General features: G+C 45.0%; 1 protein-coding gene across 3 annotated transcripts in view; it reads right to left on the bottom strand.

Annotated features, from left to right (window-relative positions):
- Positions 1-20,666, bottom strand: part of Ttll8 (tubulin tyrosine ligase like 8) — a 42,418-nt gene that overhangs the window by 18,506 nt on the left and 3,246 nt on the right. The window contains exons 2-7 of one of the 3 annotated variants that reach the window (XM_028753732.1): positions 6,126-6,217; positions 3,568-3,691; positions 2,929-2,999; positions 1,785-1,913; positions 1,382-1,496; positions 610-738 (exon numbers count right to left, since the gene is read on the bottom strand). In XM_028753732.1, the coding sequence (XP_028609565.1) occupies positions 610-738; positions 1,382-1,496; positions 1,785-1,913; positions 2,929-2,999; positions 3,568-3,691; positions 6,126-6,217 (660 nt within the window). Of the gene's footprint in view, positions 1-609; positions 739-1,381; positions 1,497-1,784; positions 1,914-2,928; positions 3,000-3,552; positions 3,692-6,125; positions 6,218-20,666 lie in introns of those variants that run through there. The other 2 variants (XM_028753733.1, XM_028753734.1) reach the window with 2 other exon arrangements.

Raw genomic sequence — 20,666 nt, 5'->3', positions numbered from 1 at the left:
AGAAGAATTAGAAGAAGAAGAAGAAGAAGAAGAAGAAGAAGAAGAAGAAGAAGAAGAAGAAGAAGAAGAGAAAGAAGGAAGGAAGGAAGAAGGAGGAGGAGGAGGAGGGGGAAGAGGAGGAGGAGGAGGAGAAGGAGGAGGAGAAGAAACCCACAAATTTTATTAAAACAGACAACAACGACATCAACTACAGAAACCATTAAACCCAGGAGACTGCTTGTGTGCCCATATCACGCAGTACTGCTGCTGTATCACACAGTACTTCCAGGGGTCAGGTGGAGGGTCACGGCAATGACCCATCGGCTAGACACTGCACCCGAGGCGACAGGATTTAGTGTGATCACAAACTAATAGTGCCTGGTACTGATGTGTTCTGCAAACAAGATGACCAAGGTCTTAGCCGACTGTCAAAACAGGAGATAGGCCGAGAGAATCAGAGATAAACCAGAAGCATCGTCTCCCTCTCCATGCCTGTTGGATCACCAAAGCGGCAGTGCCCAACCTGTCCATCAACCATAGACACCCCGCCTCACCAGCTAAAGACCTTTCCTGTTGACCAGAGATTCCATACCCCATCAGGCACAAAGGCCCTGCCCCGTAGCTGTGTACCTTTCTTAGAGCTGGGGTCGCCATTCTTGGCCTCCTCCTTCTTACTTTTGCCCTTGATTTTGTTGCAGTAATTCTGGTGATGGACTACCCACTTGAGGATGCTGGCAGCCACTGTGCGCCGGAAATCATCTGCAAGGACAGCAAGGCCTCGCTCCCACTGCCCACCCAGAGCAGAGAGGCAGCAGAGCATGCCATGTGGGCCTCCCTGCCTCCCTCACCAGGTGCTCCCCCATGTGTTGTTCACTCACCTGTTCACACCCAGTCCCAACAGCTCCTCCTTCCAGCCACTGTTCCCTTCCCTTCTCCACTGTCCTCTGTTGTCACTGCCCCCAGGGCCCTCAGAGACCTGACAGATATTCCCAGTACTCCCCTTGCTACACTGCTAGGGTCCTCCGAGGAGTCTAAGGGGTCTTTCTGGACACGCTGGACCATCTAGAATGTAGCTTTCCTCTATCGAGGGATCTTGTTTGAATTCAGCACATAGACAGAGCCGCATAGCTATGCGTCCTGCAAGCCTAGGCTTGAGGTGAGTCCAGGCTCTGAGCAGAAGAGTATCCACACAGACATCAGAAGAAGGTGGTAGTGCTCTGAGTCAGTGCTGTATTCCCTCAGAGCTGAGATCTGAATAGCTTCTGTCTTCCTCAGGTGGCTCCTCCCAAACCGTCAACATTGCCTATGGACATTTCCTGGCTGGCCCTTACCAGATGGACCAGAGATGTAGTCCTGTCCCTAGGGAAGTGTGGTAAACCTCAGAAGGCCATGGGTCACTCACCCAAGAATTCCTGCTTCTCGCTCTCAGTGCAGAGGCCATAGCAACGCGGGAAGAAGGTGTTCGGGTTGGCTTGGACGTACCAAGGCAGACTCCTCATGTTCAGGCAGAGTCCAATCTCCAGAGAGAGCAGTGCATCAGGCACCTCAGTGGGCAGCCTCACATAAAGTGAATCCCACTGGGGAACCATGTTTGACTCAGCCCATGTTCCCTAGGAATGGGTCTTCCATGGCATTGAGAGTACCCAGAGACAGAGGGAAGAACAGGGGTGCAGGTGGGCGGGTGGGCATGTGGGATAGGAGGTGGGGGGTGTCCCTGGGAGAAGGCTGTATGTGACCACTCCCTCTGGTTCTCCCAGCTGTAGATGGTCCACCCACTCAGACTAAGCCCAGGCCCTCCCATCCACCTTGGTCGTGAATGATGCTGTCTTCCCATAGTGATTTAGCATCTGGTCACAGGTCAGGCTGTGGTAGTCCACAACATCCCTCTTGATAGTCCAGAGGAGGTATGGTATCTCGTTCTTTACCAACCTGGACTGGCAAGAAGAGCCATTTATCAACATCCAGCATTCAAGGCTCCGTGTCTTTGACATGCTGGGGCATAGCTGAGAGTTGGGGGTGGGACAGAGACTGTGGTGATTCTGGCTGAAGGCTTCATCTCAGCTGAGGTTACATGGCTCCTGAGGGCCACACACGTTGGTATGAGGACAACCCAAACCATACAGGGTGTCTACTGCCTAGAGCCAACTGCTTTTCTCAGCTAAAGAATGATATCCTTTGGGGCTAAAGGTGAGTTTGAACTCTTCCCAGCCTGGTATGAATGCAAGACTCAGAGACGTGTTCTCTGCAGACTGGAGATGACTGTGATGATGACTGTGATGCTCTGAGATCCAGGATTGTGGTCCAGAGGAAGTTTTCTCGCCGAACCCCTAGGAGGCAGCTTTTCCCCACTGTAGAGTAGGGAAAAGGCCCAGGATCTGGTACTCACTGAAGAATAAATTAGACTAAGTGCACAGTTGGTTACAAAAATGGAATTAACTGCATAATCCTAACATGTTTACTGACTGACCACCTGTGAGCTAATTCTCTGTGTCTATTTTATTTGGTTGTTTAAAGAAAACATTGATGTATGATATATACATTCTGGATGCCTGATCTTTTAAATTACATATCAGGCAAAAACTTCCACCCTGTGATTAACCTCTTTGTCCTCTTTATAGAAGATATAGGAGAGCTTCAGGGGAGCCAGGCTTGGGACGACTGGGGTACAACTGCTGTGTTACCGGAGACCCCATCTGATCAGTGGCCAGGCCCTCTCTGCCTCCATCCTGTAACACATGGACTCCTGACCACACTGCTCAGCATCTAATAGTCCACAGCCACGTAGGCCTTCACTTGTGCTAGTCAGTGTGGGATGCAGAAGTTAGGAGCAGGGTAGCCAGATGCCCCAGGGCCCGTGTTCCCATACAGTAGTCTCACTTCCATCCAGTGTGCTCTGTCTTACTTTAAAAAGGCCACGGCATAACCCCAATACCAGGCCACGGGGCCTACCATCACATCATGGATATCATCGAATCTCTCCAAGGCTATTTCTTGATTTTCTTTGGTTTCAGCACTTTTATCTGCAAACAAAACGTAAGAGAGACCTTGTTCCACTGTATGCAGGTCTCTGGACCGACTCCCTATAGGGTAGGAATCCCACTCCCACTATGGAAGGATGGCCGCTTGTCTACTAAAAGCTCCAAGTGAGGTTTCCCCTGGGGCAGTGGCTGTGGAGGCCACACGTGGCATTCCCTCCAGCATCCTGTGCACCATCTCACCTAGGCTGTGCTAGGTCAGGATTGAGGGGATGCTGAAGACCAAATGAGCCTCAGGGTAGGAGGCAGTAGAGGCTTGAGGCATGAGTCTGGGGTAGACTGGCCTGAACTATGGGTACCTGAGGAATGGCTTTGGTGGGGGATGGACCTGGAGGAAGAATGGCCAGGGCAGGGTGTGGGTATGGGGACACCAAAAAGTGACTGGTACCACATTAGGAGTGTGGCTGTCTGGGATGTCTCAGGATGGGGGAGTGGTGGGTACATTAAGACAGTGTGTATGTAGAGTCAGCACACCTAGGATGGTTGACTTGTTGGTCAGGTATGAAAAACCCCTTCATGGGACAAGGTGCTACTCCACCCATGTTCCCTTTACCTTCACCTTCAACGTTCTGAAGAGCTTTGGGAAAGAAATTGAACTTCTTCTCCACCCAGCCCTTTCTTCGCAACGTGGCCCGGATGACAGGGTAGTGTCCATAGATGGAGAAAATCTTCTTCTCCTGAAAACAGCAGTGTTTTAACCGAAGTCCCCGGCAATAAGGGGATTGAGGTGATTTTCCAAAGTAGGATGGACCAGACTGCACCAATGCAAGACAACACACTCTGCCCAGAGAGCACAGGAATGCCCTCAGCATGCGGAAGGGTGTGTGTGTGCTTGCATGTGTGTGTTTGAACACGTGTGAGGGCTCAAACGTATAATCTCCACAGTTGCAGCACTGTCTTTATTCATCATTGGGTCGGCATTACAGAGGCGGTCACTTTTACACACTCATTCACACACTAGGACACACAAAAAGGGGGCCAAAACCGAGAAATCAGCACTTCCTGAGCAGCTGTAGGCCCCGCACAGGATTTCTGGATTTGGAATACAGGTGGGACACACAGTTACACAATGCCTGAGGGTTTAGGGAAAAACCACGACTCCCAGTGCAGCTATCTTTTATAGAAAATCGAGTGTCCTGGCTAATGTTATGTCAATTTAACACAAGCTAATGTCATTCGGGAAGAGGAACCTCAACTGTGGGAAAAAAATGCCTCCACCAGATTGGTTTGTGCCCGCCCATGGGGGCATTTTCTTAATTGACAATAGGGGTGGGAGGGCCCAGTCCGCTGTGGGCGGGGCCACCCCTGGGCAGGGGTCCGGAGTTGTGTAAGAAAGCAGGCTGAGCAAACCATAGGGGTAAGCCAGTGAGGAGTGGGCCTCTGCTTCATTATCTGCCTCCAGGTTACCGCCTTGTAACATGAGATAAACTCTTTCTTCTTCAAGATGTTTTTGGTCGCGGTGTCTTTAACACAACAAAAGAAACACTCAGACACTCAGAGAGTGTGTCTCATGTTTATAAAAGCTGTGAGTGCCTGAGTTCAGATTGGCAGAAAGAGAAAAACTAACTGGTACCAGAGGAAGGGGCAGGGCCAGCCCAGAAGACGCTGGAATTCTGACTCATCATATGGAGATGGTTATTGCGTGTGGATAAGCAGGCAGGTGGCAGCTAGTGGGAGAACTGAACTATACTACCTCAGTCTTCTCAGCCCAGGGAAAGGTCAGGGAAGGAATGGTCATTGATCACTACTTGTCCCCAATGGGCTCATGTGCTTCAGGCATGGTCACCAGCATGGAGTGGGGACATGCCCAGGAAGGGTAAGTATGAGCTAGCTTTCACACAGTGAGCAGTTATGAAAGAATGAGCCAAGTCCCCATCTCCCTCTGATCTCCTCTGTCAAATATTTTTTCCTCCTACATGCATGCCTAGGATGATGCCATCTGCCACACGGTGACAGAGCCAAACAGGCGGAACTGTTCATGCTCTGGCTTTTAGCCCCTAAAACTGGATGGCGAATACATTTCTTTTCTTAATAAAGTACGAAGCCTCGGGTATTTCATGTAGCCACAGACAAAAAGCTGACCTTCATGTGGATACCCCCAAGCCACCTGGAGAAGGCAGTGATATGTATGACCTGTGTACTCAGTCACTAGCAGGGTCAGGGATGGGCGGGGTCTGCTGGGGTTAGGCAGGAGGAGTGGCTCAGAGTCACTGGAGTCCTGTAGCAGATGTACAGACCCTGATGGGTCACACATGCAGGACACTGTCCCTGGACTCCAGCCAGCAAGGTGATAGGATATGCTGAAATCACTGGCATCACCCCAAAACTGTGACAGGATTTTGCAGATGTCACTGAGCCCCTAAATCAATGGGCTCTGATGGGTACACAGTCAATCTTCTGGGGGCCTAAACTCATCAGGGTATCCCTAACAGAAGCTTGAGGCTCAGACTATCCCCACAGAGGAGAGATTCATCTGACTCCCAAACGGCTGGAAGAAGAGATGCTTAGGAAGTGAGCATAGCCAGCCTGACATCAGACATACATGAGATCTTGGTCAGCAAACCAAGCCACCACTAGAGCCCAGACTCTGTCACAGAGACACAGGCAAACTGAGCCCAGAGCCCATCACACAGACATGAACAGAGAGACAAGCCAAACTCAGGTCCCAACACAGAGATCCCAGACAGAGACACTGTAGTGATGTTTTCTATAGATAAATTTTGTGTTGCCGGGTAACAGAGATACATAACCTCTTACGGGAAGATCTGACCCTAGCCAGGAGAATACTAAGAAGATGCCTTGAACTAAGTTCTGGTACCCACAGGAGATCTGTGGGCCGGGGGGGGGGTGTCCCACCAAACTGTTGTTCAGTGGGAATGTCATCTGTGTGCCCACCACCCACAACGTGGCGATATACGTTCACAGGACACAAAGAGGAGTTGGCTGTTGGGGCTATACGGGAGATTCAGACAAATTCAAAAGTGATACTGGCACTATCTCCATATCGAGGAAGTCATCCAGTCAGGCCCATACCCAAATGAAATTCCAAAAACAATTTCCCAGTTTTTTTTTTAAAGGCACCCCCACCCATGGGTCCCGAAACACATTTACCTTGATGGCTTTTTCTGTTAACTGTCTTGCTATTTTGTATCTGTCTAATTTTGGGGAAGAAGACAAATCTTGGGGAATTCCTTGTTTTAACTCTGCAAAAGAGAAACAGACATCAAGGCAAAGGAAAGGGCACGTGGCTCAGAACAGTCACTCCTGCCTGACAGCAGACATGCGTGGAGGCCTCATGTCCACCTGCCTCTGCCCACTCCCTGTGTATCTCAGCCTTCTTTGCCTTTGCTACCTCTTGGGAGTCTTTAACGCACCCTTCCCCAGGCCCCCAGGCCACTCTGGCATTGCTTAGTCTCTGTTTGTTTGGGTTTTTTTTGTTTGTTTGTTTTTGTTTTTGAAACAGGTTCCCTTTATCATTGCCCTGGCTGTCCTAGAAGTCACTCTGTAGACCAGGCTGGCCTTGAACTCACAGAGATCTACTTGCTTCTGCCTCCTGGGTGCTGGGACTGAAGGCATGCACTACCATGCCTGGCCTGCACTGGGTCATCGTCTTGGTTCTCTCTCTATGTCTCTAATGTGTGGTGAGAGAAATTTCAGATGCCCACTATCTCCACCCGAGTCCTTGGCTTTTTATTCAGTAGCCATCCCCTCTCCTGCCCAATGTCTCCTCCACTCTGGATGCCCTCCCTGGCATCAGCTTCTCTCTTGGCAACCTTTTGATGCTAATTGTTCCCGTAGGCACACACTAAACACTGCAGTGTCCCAGGCCTCATCCCCACAGGCCATGCCTGCAGCATGTGCTGAGTCTTTCCTTCACGAAGCATGAGCCATTGGCTGACCAGCATTCTCCTCCTCATCACCTTCTCTCCCCACAAGCCCTAAACATGGAGTGTTCACAGTTGCTACTTCCCTGAGATGTACAGATCTCTCCAGACTACCCTGAGCCACGATGCTCCTGGGCCGATCGTGTCCTGGATACCCAAAGAGCTTCAGGAAGCATCAATCCAACCCTGCCCACCTACTCGTCCTACTGTGGCTCTCTTCACTCTGAATCCATTCTAGACCCTAAGTGTTGTGTGACAAGAGGCTCCAAATTTATTCTGAAGCGTGTGAAAGCCACACAAAGTTTCCAAGAGAGCACACAGGAGGAAATCATCACAACCTCACCTAGGAGAACATTCTCAGATGACACACACACAAATAAAAGTAGGAACTGGTGCATTTGGAACTGTTGAGATTAAAATGCTCTGGGACTGGGGCTATAGTATAATCGATAAAGTGTGTGGTGGTTTGAATAAAAATGGCCCCCATAGGCTCAAAGGGAGGGTGTGTCCTTGTTGGAGAAAATGCATCACTGTGGGGTGGGCTTTCGGATTTCAAAAGTCCAAGCCAGGCATAGGGTTATTCTTTTTCTGTTGCTTGCCAGTCCAGACGTAGAACTCTCAGCTCCCTCTCCAGTACTATGTCTGCCTGTGTGCAGCTATGCTTCCCACCATGATGACAATGGATTAAACCTCTGAACTATGAGCTAGCCCTGATTGATATTTTCCTTTATACGGGTTGCTCTGGTCATTGTGTCTCTCCACAGCAATACAACCCTAACCAAGACAAAGTGCTTCCCTTGAAGGCAGGAGAACATGAGTCCCATCACCAACACTGGCGTATAAAGCTATGAGGATTCTTGGGGCTTGCTGTCCAGCCTGTCTAGTCTATCAATGGGTTCTAAGTCCCAGGGAGAGACTCTGTCTCAAAACAAGGAGGATGGCTCCTGAGAAATGATACCCAAGGTTGACCTCTGGTTTCTGGTCTTCACACACACACATACACACACACACGCACACACAAGTGTGTACACAGATGTACATATCACGTACAAAAATTATAAGAAAATGAAAAGGCAAAGCATAGACTGGAAACAGCATTTACAAATACACTGCTTGGACATGGAAGGTGTAGAGTGAAGGATTCCATTTAGACAAGCCCAGGACAGAGCTGGCAGAAGTCCTCTATAACAGTGGGAACCAGAATAGTGAACAGGAGTACATAGGAAGGTGTAGGGTGCATAGGAAGGTGTAGGTGTGAATAGAAAGATGTAGGTGTGAATAGAAAGGTGTAAGTGTGAATAGGAAGGTGTAGGTGTGCATAGGAAGGTGTAGGTGTGCATAGGAAGGTGTAGGTGTGAACAGGAAAGTGTAGGTGTGCATAGGAAGGTGTAGGTGTGCATAGGAAGGTGCAGGTGTGCATAGGAAGGTGCAGGTGTGCATAGGAAGGTGTAGGTGTACATAGGAAAGTGTAGGTGTGCATAGGAAGGTGTAGGTGTGAACAGGAAAGTGTAGGTGTACATAGAAAGGTGCAGGTGTGCATAGGAAGGTGTAGGTGTGAATAGGAAGGTGTAGGTGTGCATAGGAAGGTGCAGGTGTACATAGGAAGGTGCAGGTGTGCATAGGAAGGTGTAGGTGTGCATAGGAAGGTGTAGGGGTGCATAGGAAGGTGTAGGTGTACATAGGAAGGTGCAGGTGTACATAGGAAGGTGCAGGTGTACATAGGAAGGTGTAGGGGTGCATAGGAGGGTGTAGGGGTGCATTGGAGGGTGTAGGTGTACATAGGAAGGTGTAGGTGTGCATAGGAGGGTGTAGGTGTGCATAGGAGGGTATAGGGGTGCATAGGAAGGTGTAGGTGTGCATAGGAAGGTGTAGGGGTGCATAGGAAGGTGTAGGTGTACATAGGAAGTTGTAGGTGTGCATAGGAAGGTGCAGGTGTACATAGGAAGGTGTAGGTGTGCATAGGAAGGTGTAGGTGTGCACAGAAAGGTGTAGGGGTGCATAGGAAGGTGTAGGTGTGAGAAATCATTAAGTTTGTAGACGCAGAGTTAGCACTTGACTTTCAGTAACAGATGGATGAACAGAGAGGTCAGCAGAACAGCCATGACCAGCAGAAGCTCACTGTTTGCTCAGAGCTAACGGATTCATCATTATCCTAGAATAGACATTAAGGTTGATCTTAAAGAGACTCTAGGCCAATTTCAAAGGGTTTGAGAGTCATATCTCTCTCCTGAACACAGAGCAATTAAGTCAGCAATCAATGTAAAAATAACAGAAAACTTCTGAATGTGTGCACTAAATGAACTGTGAGTCAGGAAAAAAAAATCAAGATGCAACTTTCTTTATCTGTTTACCCAGAGACAACTAAAACACCAAATTTCAAATCTGGTGTGATCTAGTTAAAGCTGTGACTATAAAGAAATCTCCAGTTATAAATGCATCTATCAGAAAATAATAAACACTGAGCTGAGTGTGGTAACACACACCTTTAGTCCCGGCACTCGGGAGGCAGAGGCAGATGGATCTCTGAGTTTGAGGCCAGCCTGGTCTAAAAAGTAAGTTTCAGGACAGCCAGGGCTACACAGAGAAACCCTGTCTTGAAAAAACAAAAAACAAAAAAACAAAAAGAAAAAGAAAATAATAGAGGCTAAAAAAAAAAAAACATTGATTCAAAGCTGAGTGTGATGTCACATGCCTGTAGTCCCAACACGAGGGAGTTGGAATGGCTGGAGAATATGACATGCATCCTTGGCTACAGGAATTCCAGGACAGGTGAGATACGTAAGAGACATTGTCTTAAAAAAAACCAAATGCAGACCAAAAAACAGTGATTTAAACATAGATCTCAGCAAGCTGGAAAGAACATGGTAAATGTAAACTCAAAGAAACTATTAGAGAAAAGGAGACAGACATTAGTGAAATATTTTCTTCTTTTAAAAAGTTATTTGTATGTTATGTGCATTGGTGTTCTGCTTGCATGTATGTCTGTGTAAGGGTGTCGGACCCCCTGGAACTGGAATTACAGACAGTTGTGAGCTGCCATGTGGGTGCTGGGAATTGAACCCTGGGTCCTTTGGAAGAAGAGCCAGTGCTCTTAACTATTGAGCCGTCTCCTCAGCTCATGAAACATTTTCAATACAGTAAATCAGACTGACCAAAGCAAAGGCTTAAGACTAGTAAAATTAATAACTCATTTGTGATATTTATCGATTAAAAAGATGAAGTGGGTGGAGAGATAGATCAGTGGGTAAGAGCACATGCTGCTCTTTGCGAGTATATAAGTTCGATTCCCAGTACCCATGTCAGATGGCTCACAGCTGCCTGGTACATCTGTGTCCCTGGCCTCCGCTGGGACCTGAATTCACAAATATATACCAACCCAAAGATATAATTAAAAATAAAATATAAAAGATGCCTTTTTAAAAAAAGATGAAAGACATAAAAAGTAACAACAGGACAAGAGAACTCCTTAGATACTTAAAACTAAGAGATGTAAATGAAAGTTTCCAGAAGGCAGAGAGAAGAGAGATACTGTACCTGTGTTAAATATTCTACAAGACCAAATGACTAAACTTAGAGACACAGAGAGTTAAAAAGTTGCAGACCAGAGTGTAATTATCTTGGGCTATTTTTAGTCATATGCTTGCCATTTGTTGCCCACATGGGTCTGACCTAACATCCTTGAGATTATCAAGGCTCTAAAATGCGTTCTTGGCGGACCACTAGCCTCTATCAATCTACAGATGTCATCAGGTGTCATTTGAAACCTGTGGCAGTTTCCCTGTTTTGCTGTCACCTGTGGCCTGACCACTGTATCTCATGAGTGTGTTTTGTAACTAGCCATATTTCATGCAACTGTGTTCCATGGTTGAACATGGAATTTGAGTTAATCTAAATCTACATCCCTGTCCGTGGCCACCCCCATTTATCTCCAGAATAAACTCTCTTGCCCCTCAGGGGTGAGGGATGTGTTTCTGTACTGAGGTAACTATGAACTTCATGATAATAAACTTAAAATTTAGATAAAATAACCAAATTCCTTGGAAAATACAAAGAGAAGATAAAAAGATTATGCTAATTCAGGGGTCAAATCTGAGCTTGAAATTCTCACATTAGAACACTCCAAATCTGATGCACTGAGGAAGATCCTGTCTACCCTTCTAAACAACACTTGCTAGAAGGAGAGGCATGTTCGTGAATGACCTGCCATGTCTGTGGTGCCTGAATCCTGTCTGAATCCTGAAAGAAAATGAGACCACAGGACTAGGGGCCATAGATGATAAGATAGAGCCCAAGGGCTGAGCAAACCCTGGCCACATGGAGAGAAGCCTTTACCACCTTGGGGCCTCCTGTGGCTGGACTTGAAGGTCAACACTACCATGAACCACAGGAAGAGAAGGAAGAGATGTCACACCACAGATAGATAAAGAGACAGTGATACAGAAACAAAATAGAAACATCAGTAATGAAAATTCACTTTCATTCAGGCTTAGTAGACACAGTGGAGCATTGAGGAAATCCCAATGGCTAGTTCTCCATAGATATAGACACACTGTTACCAGGGGCTGGAGAGGTTCCTCCAGGCTTAAGAACGGCTGCTACTCTTACAGTGTTCAGTTCTGTATACGTTATCCTGTGACTCACAACTGCCTGTAACTCGAGTTCCAACACCCTCTTCTAGCCTCTACCAAGCACATTCCTGTGCACATACTCCCACATAGACACATGTACATATGCACATAATTTTAAAAATTTAAAAGAAAAATCATTACTATAAATAAATTTCCATTCAGGCTTAAATCTATTGGCTCTGTGGCAAACACAGAACCTGGCTCCAATCCTGGTGTTTTGGTTTCTTTTTGTGGTTATTTTTCCTGTTGCTATGGTAAGATACCCCAACAGAAACAACTTAAGGGATGGAGGAAGTGTTTATTTTGGCTCACACTTCCAGGGTACAGACCATCATGGTAAGCTGACTACATTACATGTGACGTCAAACAGAGAGTGACAAATGTTGGCGTTCATCCAACTTTCTCCTTTTACTATATAGTTCAGGATGTAGGCTTAGGGAATGATGCTGCCCACACTTCCTGTGTGTCTTCCCATACCAGATAACCTGAGGTTAACTGACACTCCTTCACAAAAATGTCCAGAGGCTAACCCAAGCTAAATATCCCCCACAGTTGTGCCTGAAGACTTGCCTCCTAGGTGACTTCAGATCATGTCAAGATGACAACCAATACTAACTACCAGTTTCCAGTTGTCAATGCTTCTCCCTGCCAGAGAGGACAAAGTCACTCACTGGAGGAATACTGTCAGGAGAGGCTGACTACCAGTGATTTCAGATATCTTGGGAACAATGTGACACCCAGCATGAGGACTGGGATTTGGATCCCCATGGTCCATGTGCAAGCTCGGTTTGGTCATGCATATGTGTAATCCTGACTATGAGGGATGGAAACAGGCAGGTCTGGAACTTGCTTGTTAGCTAATTGCCAGTCTAGCCAATCAGTGATTTCTGGATGCATCAAGAGTCCTGGCCACAAAGATAAAAAGTGAATGAGAAACATTCATGCTCATCTGACTTTCTCTCAATCCCAGGGAAAGATAAGATGTCTCATGATGCTGAAGTCACACAGCACCAACCTCTGGCCTCAATGCAAATACTCTATGGACATGCACACACATGTGCAGGCACACACTCACAATACACATATGCACACACAAAAGTCTCAAAAGAATCTATGAGCACACTAGTAAAACTAATGGTTTCTTAAAAAGACTACCAGGGCACAGCAAAAAGACACAGAGACAGTGTGGAGATGAACCCACGGGAGCATCACAACACGTGAGCACACACATGCCTGTTAGTTTTTGTCAACTTGACACAAACTAGAGTCACTTGGGGAGAGGAAACCTCAAGTCTGTCAGATTGGCCTGTAGATGAGTCTGTGGGAATATTTTCTATGTGCTTTAAAAAATATGTGTATGAGTGTTTTGCCTGCACGTGTGTCTATATACACTGCAGAGTGTGTACATATGCAGTGCCAATAGAGGCCAAAGATGGCTTTGATTTCCCCTAAAACTGGAGTTAAAAATGGCTGTTAGCTGCTAGGTAGGTGTTAGGCGTCGAACCTGGGTCTTCTAGAAGAGTAACTATTACTCTTTTTTTTTTTTTTTTTTTTTGGTTTTTCGAGACAGGGTTTCTCTGTATAGCCCGGGCTGTCCTGGAACTCACTCTGTAGACCAGGCTGGCCTCGAACTCAGAAATCTGCCTGCCTCTGCCTCCCAAGTGCTGGGATTAAAGGCATGCGCCACCACCTCCCGGCGTAACTATTACTCTTAATGGCTGAGCCATCTCCCCATGTGGGGCATTTTCCAGGTTGATGATTGAGGTGGGAGGGCTCAGCCCATTCTTGGGCTGTTTAAGAAAAGCAAGCTGAGCAAGCTATGGAAAGCACATCAGTAAGCAGCATCCGGCCATGGTCTCTTCAGCTCTGGACTCCAGGTTGTTACCCTGAGTTCTTACCATGACTTTCCTAGTCAATGGACTGTAACCACTAAGGTTACATTTTAAGTTACTTTTTAGTCAAGTATTTTACCACAGTGATAGAAAACAAACTAAGGCAGAAATTGGTACCAGGAATGTAGGGGTATTACTGTTGGCCCTGACTGTGTAGCTTTTGGGGGTGGAGGATGGTGGAATGTTGGGATGCACGTGTTCAGGGTTTATTGATCTATGTGGCAATTTGAAAGAGAAGGCTAAGAGTGCAGACAATGTAGGCCTGGCTTGTGAAGTCTATCAGAGATGTTCATGTGACTTCTTTAGTTTTTTGAGATAAAATCTCTCTACCTATCCCTAGTTGTTTTGGAACTCACTATGTAGACCAGGCTAGTCTTAAATGTACAGAGATCTGCCTGCCTCTGCCTTACAAGAGCTAACATTAAAGCAAGTGCTACCATGCCTAAGTCAGCTAGCTAAAAGTATTTTAAATTAAAAAATCTGGTTTCTTGAGTTTTGTGCAGGGTGATAGATAAGGATCTATTTGCGTTCTTCTATATACAGACATTCAGTTAGACTAGCATTATTCGTTAAAGATGTTTTCGTTTTTACATTGTATAATTTGGGCTTCTTTGTCAAAAATCAAGTGTCCATAAGTGTGTGGATTTACTTCTGTATCTTCAATCAATTCCATTGATCAACTTATTTGTTTTTATACCAACACCATTAGGTTTTTATTAGTATTGCTCTGTAGTACAGTTTGAGATCAGGGATGGCAATACCTCCAGAAGATCTTTTATTGTACATGATTGTTTTATATATCCTGGGTTTATTGTTTTTTTTTTTTCATATAAAGTTGAGTACTGGTCTTTCAAGGTTTGTAAAGAATTGTGTTGGAATTTTGGTGGGAATTGCATTGAATCTGTGGATTGCTTTTAGTAAGAGGGCCATTTTTATTATGTTAATCCTATTGATCCACGAGCAGGGGAGATCTTTCATTGTTCTGATATCTTCTTCATTGCCTTTCTTCAAAGACTTGACATTCTTGTCATACATGTCATCTACTTGTTTGTTTAGAGTTACAACAAGATATTTGATATTATTTGTGGCTATTGTGAAAGGTGTTGTTTCCCTGATTTCTTTCCCAGCCCGTTTACTGTTAGTATATAGGAGGGCTACTGATTTTTTTTTTTTTTTAGTTAAATTTGTAACCAGCTACTTCACTGATGGTGCTTATTAGCTGTGGATCAACGTGGATCAAAGACCCCAACCTAAAATTAGATACATTAAACCTGATAGAAGAGAAAGTGGGGGAATATCCTTGAATGCATTAGCAGAGGAGATAACTTCCTGAACAGAATACCAGCCACATAGGCACTAAGATCAACACTTAATAAATAGGTTCTCATGAAACTGAAAAGCTTCTGTAAGGCAAAGGACAAAATGGCAGCCTACGGATTGGAAAAAGATCTTCACAAACCCCTACATCTAATAGAGGGCTGATATCCAAAATATATTTTTTTAAAAACCTCAAAAAAAGTAAACATCAACAAATCAAATAATCCAATTTTAAAATGGCGTCTAGATCTAAACGGAGAATTCTTGACAGGGAATCTCTAACGGCCAAGAAGCACTGAAAGGCTTGTTTAACATCATTAGCTACCAGGGAAATGCAAATCAAACTGACTCTGAGAGTCAGTCTTACACCAGTCAGAACGGCTAAAATCGAAACCTCAAGCCTCATCTCGTGCTGGTGAGGATGTGCAGCAAGGAGAACACTCCTCCACTGCTGGTGGGAGTGCAAACTTGTACGGTCACTTTGGACATCAATATCAGTTTCTCAGAAAATTGTGAATCGATCTACCTCCAGACCCTGCTATACCATTTTGGGGCATATATCCAAAAGAAGCTCCACTATCCCACAAGGACACTTGCTCAACTATGTTCATAGAAGCTTTATTTGTAATTGCCAGAAACTGGAAACAACCTAGATGTCCTTCAACCAAAGAATGGATAAAGGAAATGTGGTACGTTTGCACAATGGAATACTACTCAGCCATTAAAAACAATGGCATCATGAAATTTGCAGGCAAATGGATCGAACTAGAAAAGATCATCCTGAGTGAGATAACCCAGCCCCAGAAAGGCAGACATGGTATGTGCTCACTGATAAGTGGATATTAGCTGTAAAGTAAAGGCGAACCCCTGCTACAATCCACAGACCCAAAGAAACTCAGTAACAAGAAGTGCTTGAGAGGGGATGGATGAATCTCAGTGGGTGGATGAGGGGATAGGATGGGGAGGAATCAAGTTGGGGGAAGATAGTGGGGAAGAAGATGACTGGGAGAGGGAGGGGATAGGGATGGAAATAGGAGAAATAGAGGAAGGAGAGATGGAGGGAGAGAGTACTGGGAGAGACAGCCGGAATTGGGGGAGACATCTCTGAGATGAACTAGAAACCTAGGACAATGAGAACTCACAGGAATCTATGAAGGGGACCGTTACCTAAGACTCCTAGCAATGGGGGATATGGAACTTGAACCAGCCAACTCCTGTAACCAAACAAGGCTTCCAGTGGAGGGACCGGGACACCAACCCAGGCACAAAACCTTCAACCTAAAATTTGTTCTGCCTACAAGATGTACTGGAGTAAAGGTGCAGAAGTTGTGGGAGTGGCCAACCAGTGACTAGTCCAGTTTGAGACGCACGCCATGAGAGAGAGCCACCCCCACGATGATAATATTCTGCTGTACTTGTTTGTACACAGGAGCCTGGCATAACGGTGTTCTGAGAGGCTTCACTCAGTAACCGAGGGAGACAGATGTAGAGACCCATAGCCAAACATTAGGTGGAGCTGGGAGAATCCTGCAGAAGATGTGGAGGGAGGATTGTTAGAGTCAGAAAGGTCAAGGACGCCACAAGAAAACCCAATGGATCAACTAACTCAGGTCCACAGGAGATCACAGAGACTGAACCGCCAATCAGAGAGCATGCATGGGACTGACCTAGGCCCGCCCTCTGCACATATGTAACAGTTGTGCAGCTGGGTCTTTATGGAGAACTCTTAACAGAGGGAACAGAGGCTGGTTGATATACACTGGAGGCCACTCCTTTTCTGAAGAGAAATGGAGGAGGAATGGGAAAGGGGAGTAAGGAGAGGGGGAAAAGGACTGGGAGGAGAGGAGGGAGGGGGAAATCTGGTTGCAATATAAAATACATAAATAAATTTAAACGCTAGAAAAAAAAATTGATTTCTGGTAATCTGGAGCTGAAGATTCAGCTGTGATTAACAAGAGACCAAACACCACTTTAGTGAAAACTTTGCTTTACTGGAACAATGGATGAGGGTTGGATGGGGGCTTAAAAATCAGCTGTGATTAATAAGACCAACATTGTTGAGGCAAAACCGAGGACGATTTCCCTCAGGATCACTACAAGGCCCAAGGCTGCAACTCAGGCTGGCAGCTGAACTTGGTAATGTGCAAGAGATTCCCACCTGGTACTAGTTTTGAAGTCATGAAGGGTCATGGAGAACAGCTGAGACTAGGCATTGTGTGGCAAGATTGAAATCACCCTGAAGAAAGACCAGGAGAGGCTGCTGGTGAAGTAGCTAGCTTTAGTTTCAGTGGCGATCCACCGTTTGTCCACCATATTGGAGATACTAGAACTATGGGATGACCACCAAGGACAGCAACAGAAAGCCATCTAGAGATGCAGAGACCCTACCAAACACTACTCGGAGCCAGGGGAAACCTGTAGGAGATGGGGAGAAAAGATTGCAAGGGTCAGAGGGGTCCAGGACACCGCAAGAACATGGCCCACAGAATCAACTATGCAGGGCTCATAGCAGCTCACAGAGTCTGAAGCAACAAAACACAGACCCTGTATGGGTCTGAGCTAGTCCATTGAATCATATGAACTTATGGTTGCGTAGCTTGGTGTGCTTGTGGAACTTCCAACAATGGGAATTTGTGTGTATGTTGGGAGGGGGTCTCTGACTTTTTGCCTGCATTTGGGACCCTTTTCTTTCTACTGGCTGGCCTTGTCCAGCCTTGATATGAGAGTCTGTGCCCAGTTTTCTTGTATCTTGTTAGACTATATTTGGTGACTATCCCTGGGAGACCTGATATTTGTTTTTCTTCTTAAAAAAAAAAAGAAGGAACTGATCTGGGGGAGATGACTGGGGAAGGGTGGAGGGAAAGGAAACTGTGGTTGAGATGTAATGTATATGGTGAAACTGTACGCACTCAAAGCATCCAGCAAAGTCCAGTTGAGGCAACAGCTGTCCCCTCCACATCCAGGGCCCATCCAAGGGTAAGAAGAACAGGTGAACTACCATGAGAAGGCAGAATGGAACCAAGTTCACCATAAGGGTCCCCACCGATCAAGGACATCCTGGGTAGAAAGTCCACACATTGAAAACCCAGATAGGAAAATGGGTCATAGCAGAGGAGAAATCATTAAAAGAGAAGAAGAGTGCATGGTCAAGCAGATCCAGATATGAACAAACCAACTGTTAAGTTATTTTGAGGGAAGCTAGGGAGATACAAACATATTCTAGGGTTAGATTTTATTAAGGAATTATTGTAAATTTTGTGAAAGTGGAAAAAGTATTTGGTCATATAAAAAGGTCCTTTTAGAGATAGTAAATATGTAGATAGATATACATATTTATTTAAAAACTATTAAAAATCACTACTGAAGACAAAAGGGAGACATTTTATAACATTAAAGATAGGCATAATGGGGCTGGAGAGACAGTTGCTCACAACCATTTGTAACTACAGTTCCAGAGGACACAATGCTCTCTGGCCTCTATAGTCACTGCACACACAAGGTACACATACACACACGCACATACGCACACGCACACACACACAGACAAAACCACTCATACATATAAAAGTGAAAGTAAAGATAAATAGAGGTAAACAATGCTACTCTCAGCTTTGATCAGAAGAGCCCCTCTTGTCAGTAAATAGTGACAAATATAGACTCAAGTGCTCAAAGTCTGGTAGGTGACAGTTGACTACTCACTCAGCTAGTAAATGGCATTTAGACTCATCCCAAGGGTCAGGGAACAAACACTGTGGAAAAGGGTTTCTTGCCATCTCTGGGCAAGATAACAATCACAAACTCACACCAGACTGGGTTGCCAGAAGTGGATCTGGGAACAGTCAGGGATTAGGTCTGGTGGCCCCACACCTCACAGATGAACTATTGGCTATGGGTACATTCTGGGAGATGGGGATTTCTTTCCCTCAGTTGTGAGGGAGTTGTGTGCACTGGTGAGCCCACCAGACTCCACTGAGTGACTCCAAATTGATGATCAGTCAATCACGGGCTGAAGTTAAATTGAACACAGAATACATGAAGAAACGTGAATCTGGGAAAGAGACTTGTAGGGGGCTGGAAATTGATAGCGGGTAGAGGAGGATGGGAGGGTAATCAGAAAGCATTATGTACATTTATGAGACTATCAATAAGCTTAGTAAAAGTAACTTGTCAGGAAAACATAACAGTTCTAAATGTATGTGCAACTAACGGTATAGCTTCATATAGAAATACAAGCTGACAGAAGCGTAGCCATAGCTGTACCGGGGCATTTGAATCTGTTTCTTTTGGGAAATGAAAGATTAAACAAAGGAGCAGCACAAGCCAGCAATTTAGATGACATGATGAGCCACCATACTCCTAAACACGGAGAGATCCAAGACTCAACCTTCAAGCCTCAATACACCCCACAGAGCTTACGGCCATCTGGCCATGTAGATCGAGAGATGTCTACATTTGTGGCACATGCTTCTGAGTGTCTGGTCATTAGGGGTGTGTCTCTAGGGCTTCATGTTGCCTGGTTTCCTTTCTTGATTTCCCTTTCTCTGTCTCCTGACACTGTCAACCATGATGGACTGAGTCCTCTTAAACCTTGAGCCAAAATAAATAATTCCTCCTTTAAGTCGTTTCGTTAGAGATTTTGTCACAGTGAAAATAAAACACACAGAGGTTGAATTTCCTGCCAATTACCAAACTCAAACCAGGAGTACATAGAAACAAGTAGAATTTTCCTAAATGCTCCAGAACTCATAGCACATATAGGACAAATTAAATGTAAATTTGAAAATGATATGAATGAAATCATAATAAAAATATGACTTATCAAAGCATTACAGTGCAGATGAATTAGTAATCTGAGGGGGAATCTGTAGGTTGTTAAATACAGATTTCAGAAAAGAAAACATGTTAAAAGTTATCTTTATAACTTATAGCCCAAGAGAGTAGAAAGAAAACGATCCACTCAAGGTGGCTGGAGGAAAGGAAAGAGTAAGTTAGGAGCAGAATTCAGTGACGTGGGAGTATTCTAGATAAAACCAGCACAAGCAGGAGCTGGGTATAGGAAACATTTGGAGGGGCACTGGGGCTGCAGCTCAGTGGCCAGGCACCTGCCGAGCATGTACGACTCTGAGTTGGATCCCAATACAGAGGAGAATCAAAAGAAAAGGAGAGGAGGAAGGAAAAGAAAATGCTAAACAGATAAACTTTTTACCTAGGCAAATTAAGAAGAAACACATAAGACACATATTAGCAACACCAAAAATGAGAAGGGAGATATTGCTACTGACTGTGAATATTAAAGTATTAATAAAACTTTATTAGCACATACATGCCAACAATTGGGCGACACACATTAAGTGGAGATTTTCTTTGAAATACACATGGAAATGAACATCAAAGAAACAGAAAATTCAGATCAGCTTATTTCTATTCAAGACATTATTTCCATAATTAGAATATTATCTCAAATGAAAACTTGAGGTGTAGATGACATCCATACGTTAGTCTATCCAAATATTTAGGGGGAAGATTTTTATATAAACCATGAAGCAATACCACTAACACCAACACTTGACAAAGACATTACAAGGAAGGGATAGTGCACACTAATCTCTCTCATAATGACTGACACAAGCCCTAATACATTCATTCATAAATTAAATCTAGTGACAGGGAGAAATAAAAACAAAACCAAAACACTACCAAATGGAGTTTATCCCAAAAATACAAGGTTGGTCTGAGAAGCTGTTAGCACAATCTGCCATATTAATATATAAAATTAACACTATGATCTAACAGATGCAGAAGAAAACATACCATAACAGTTGGTAATTGTTAAAATTAAACAACTTAAAAGCAGAGGCTGGAGAGATAGCTCAGTGGTTTAGAGTGTTTGTTGCTTAGTCGTGAGGACTGAGTTCATATTCTAGTGCCCAT

Source organism: Grammomys surdaster, unplaced genomic scaffold (assembly GCF_004785775.1).
Source record: "Grammomys surdaster isolate TR1022 unplaced genomic scaffold, NIH_TR_1.0 125953, whole genome shotgun sequence".
Classification (NCBI taxonomy): Eukaryota; Metazoa; Chordata; class Mammalia; order Rodentia; family Muridae; genus Grammomys; species Grammomys surdaster.
This window is presented reverse-complemented; position numbering and strand designations above follow the sequence as displayed.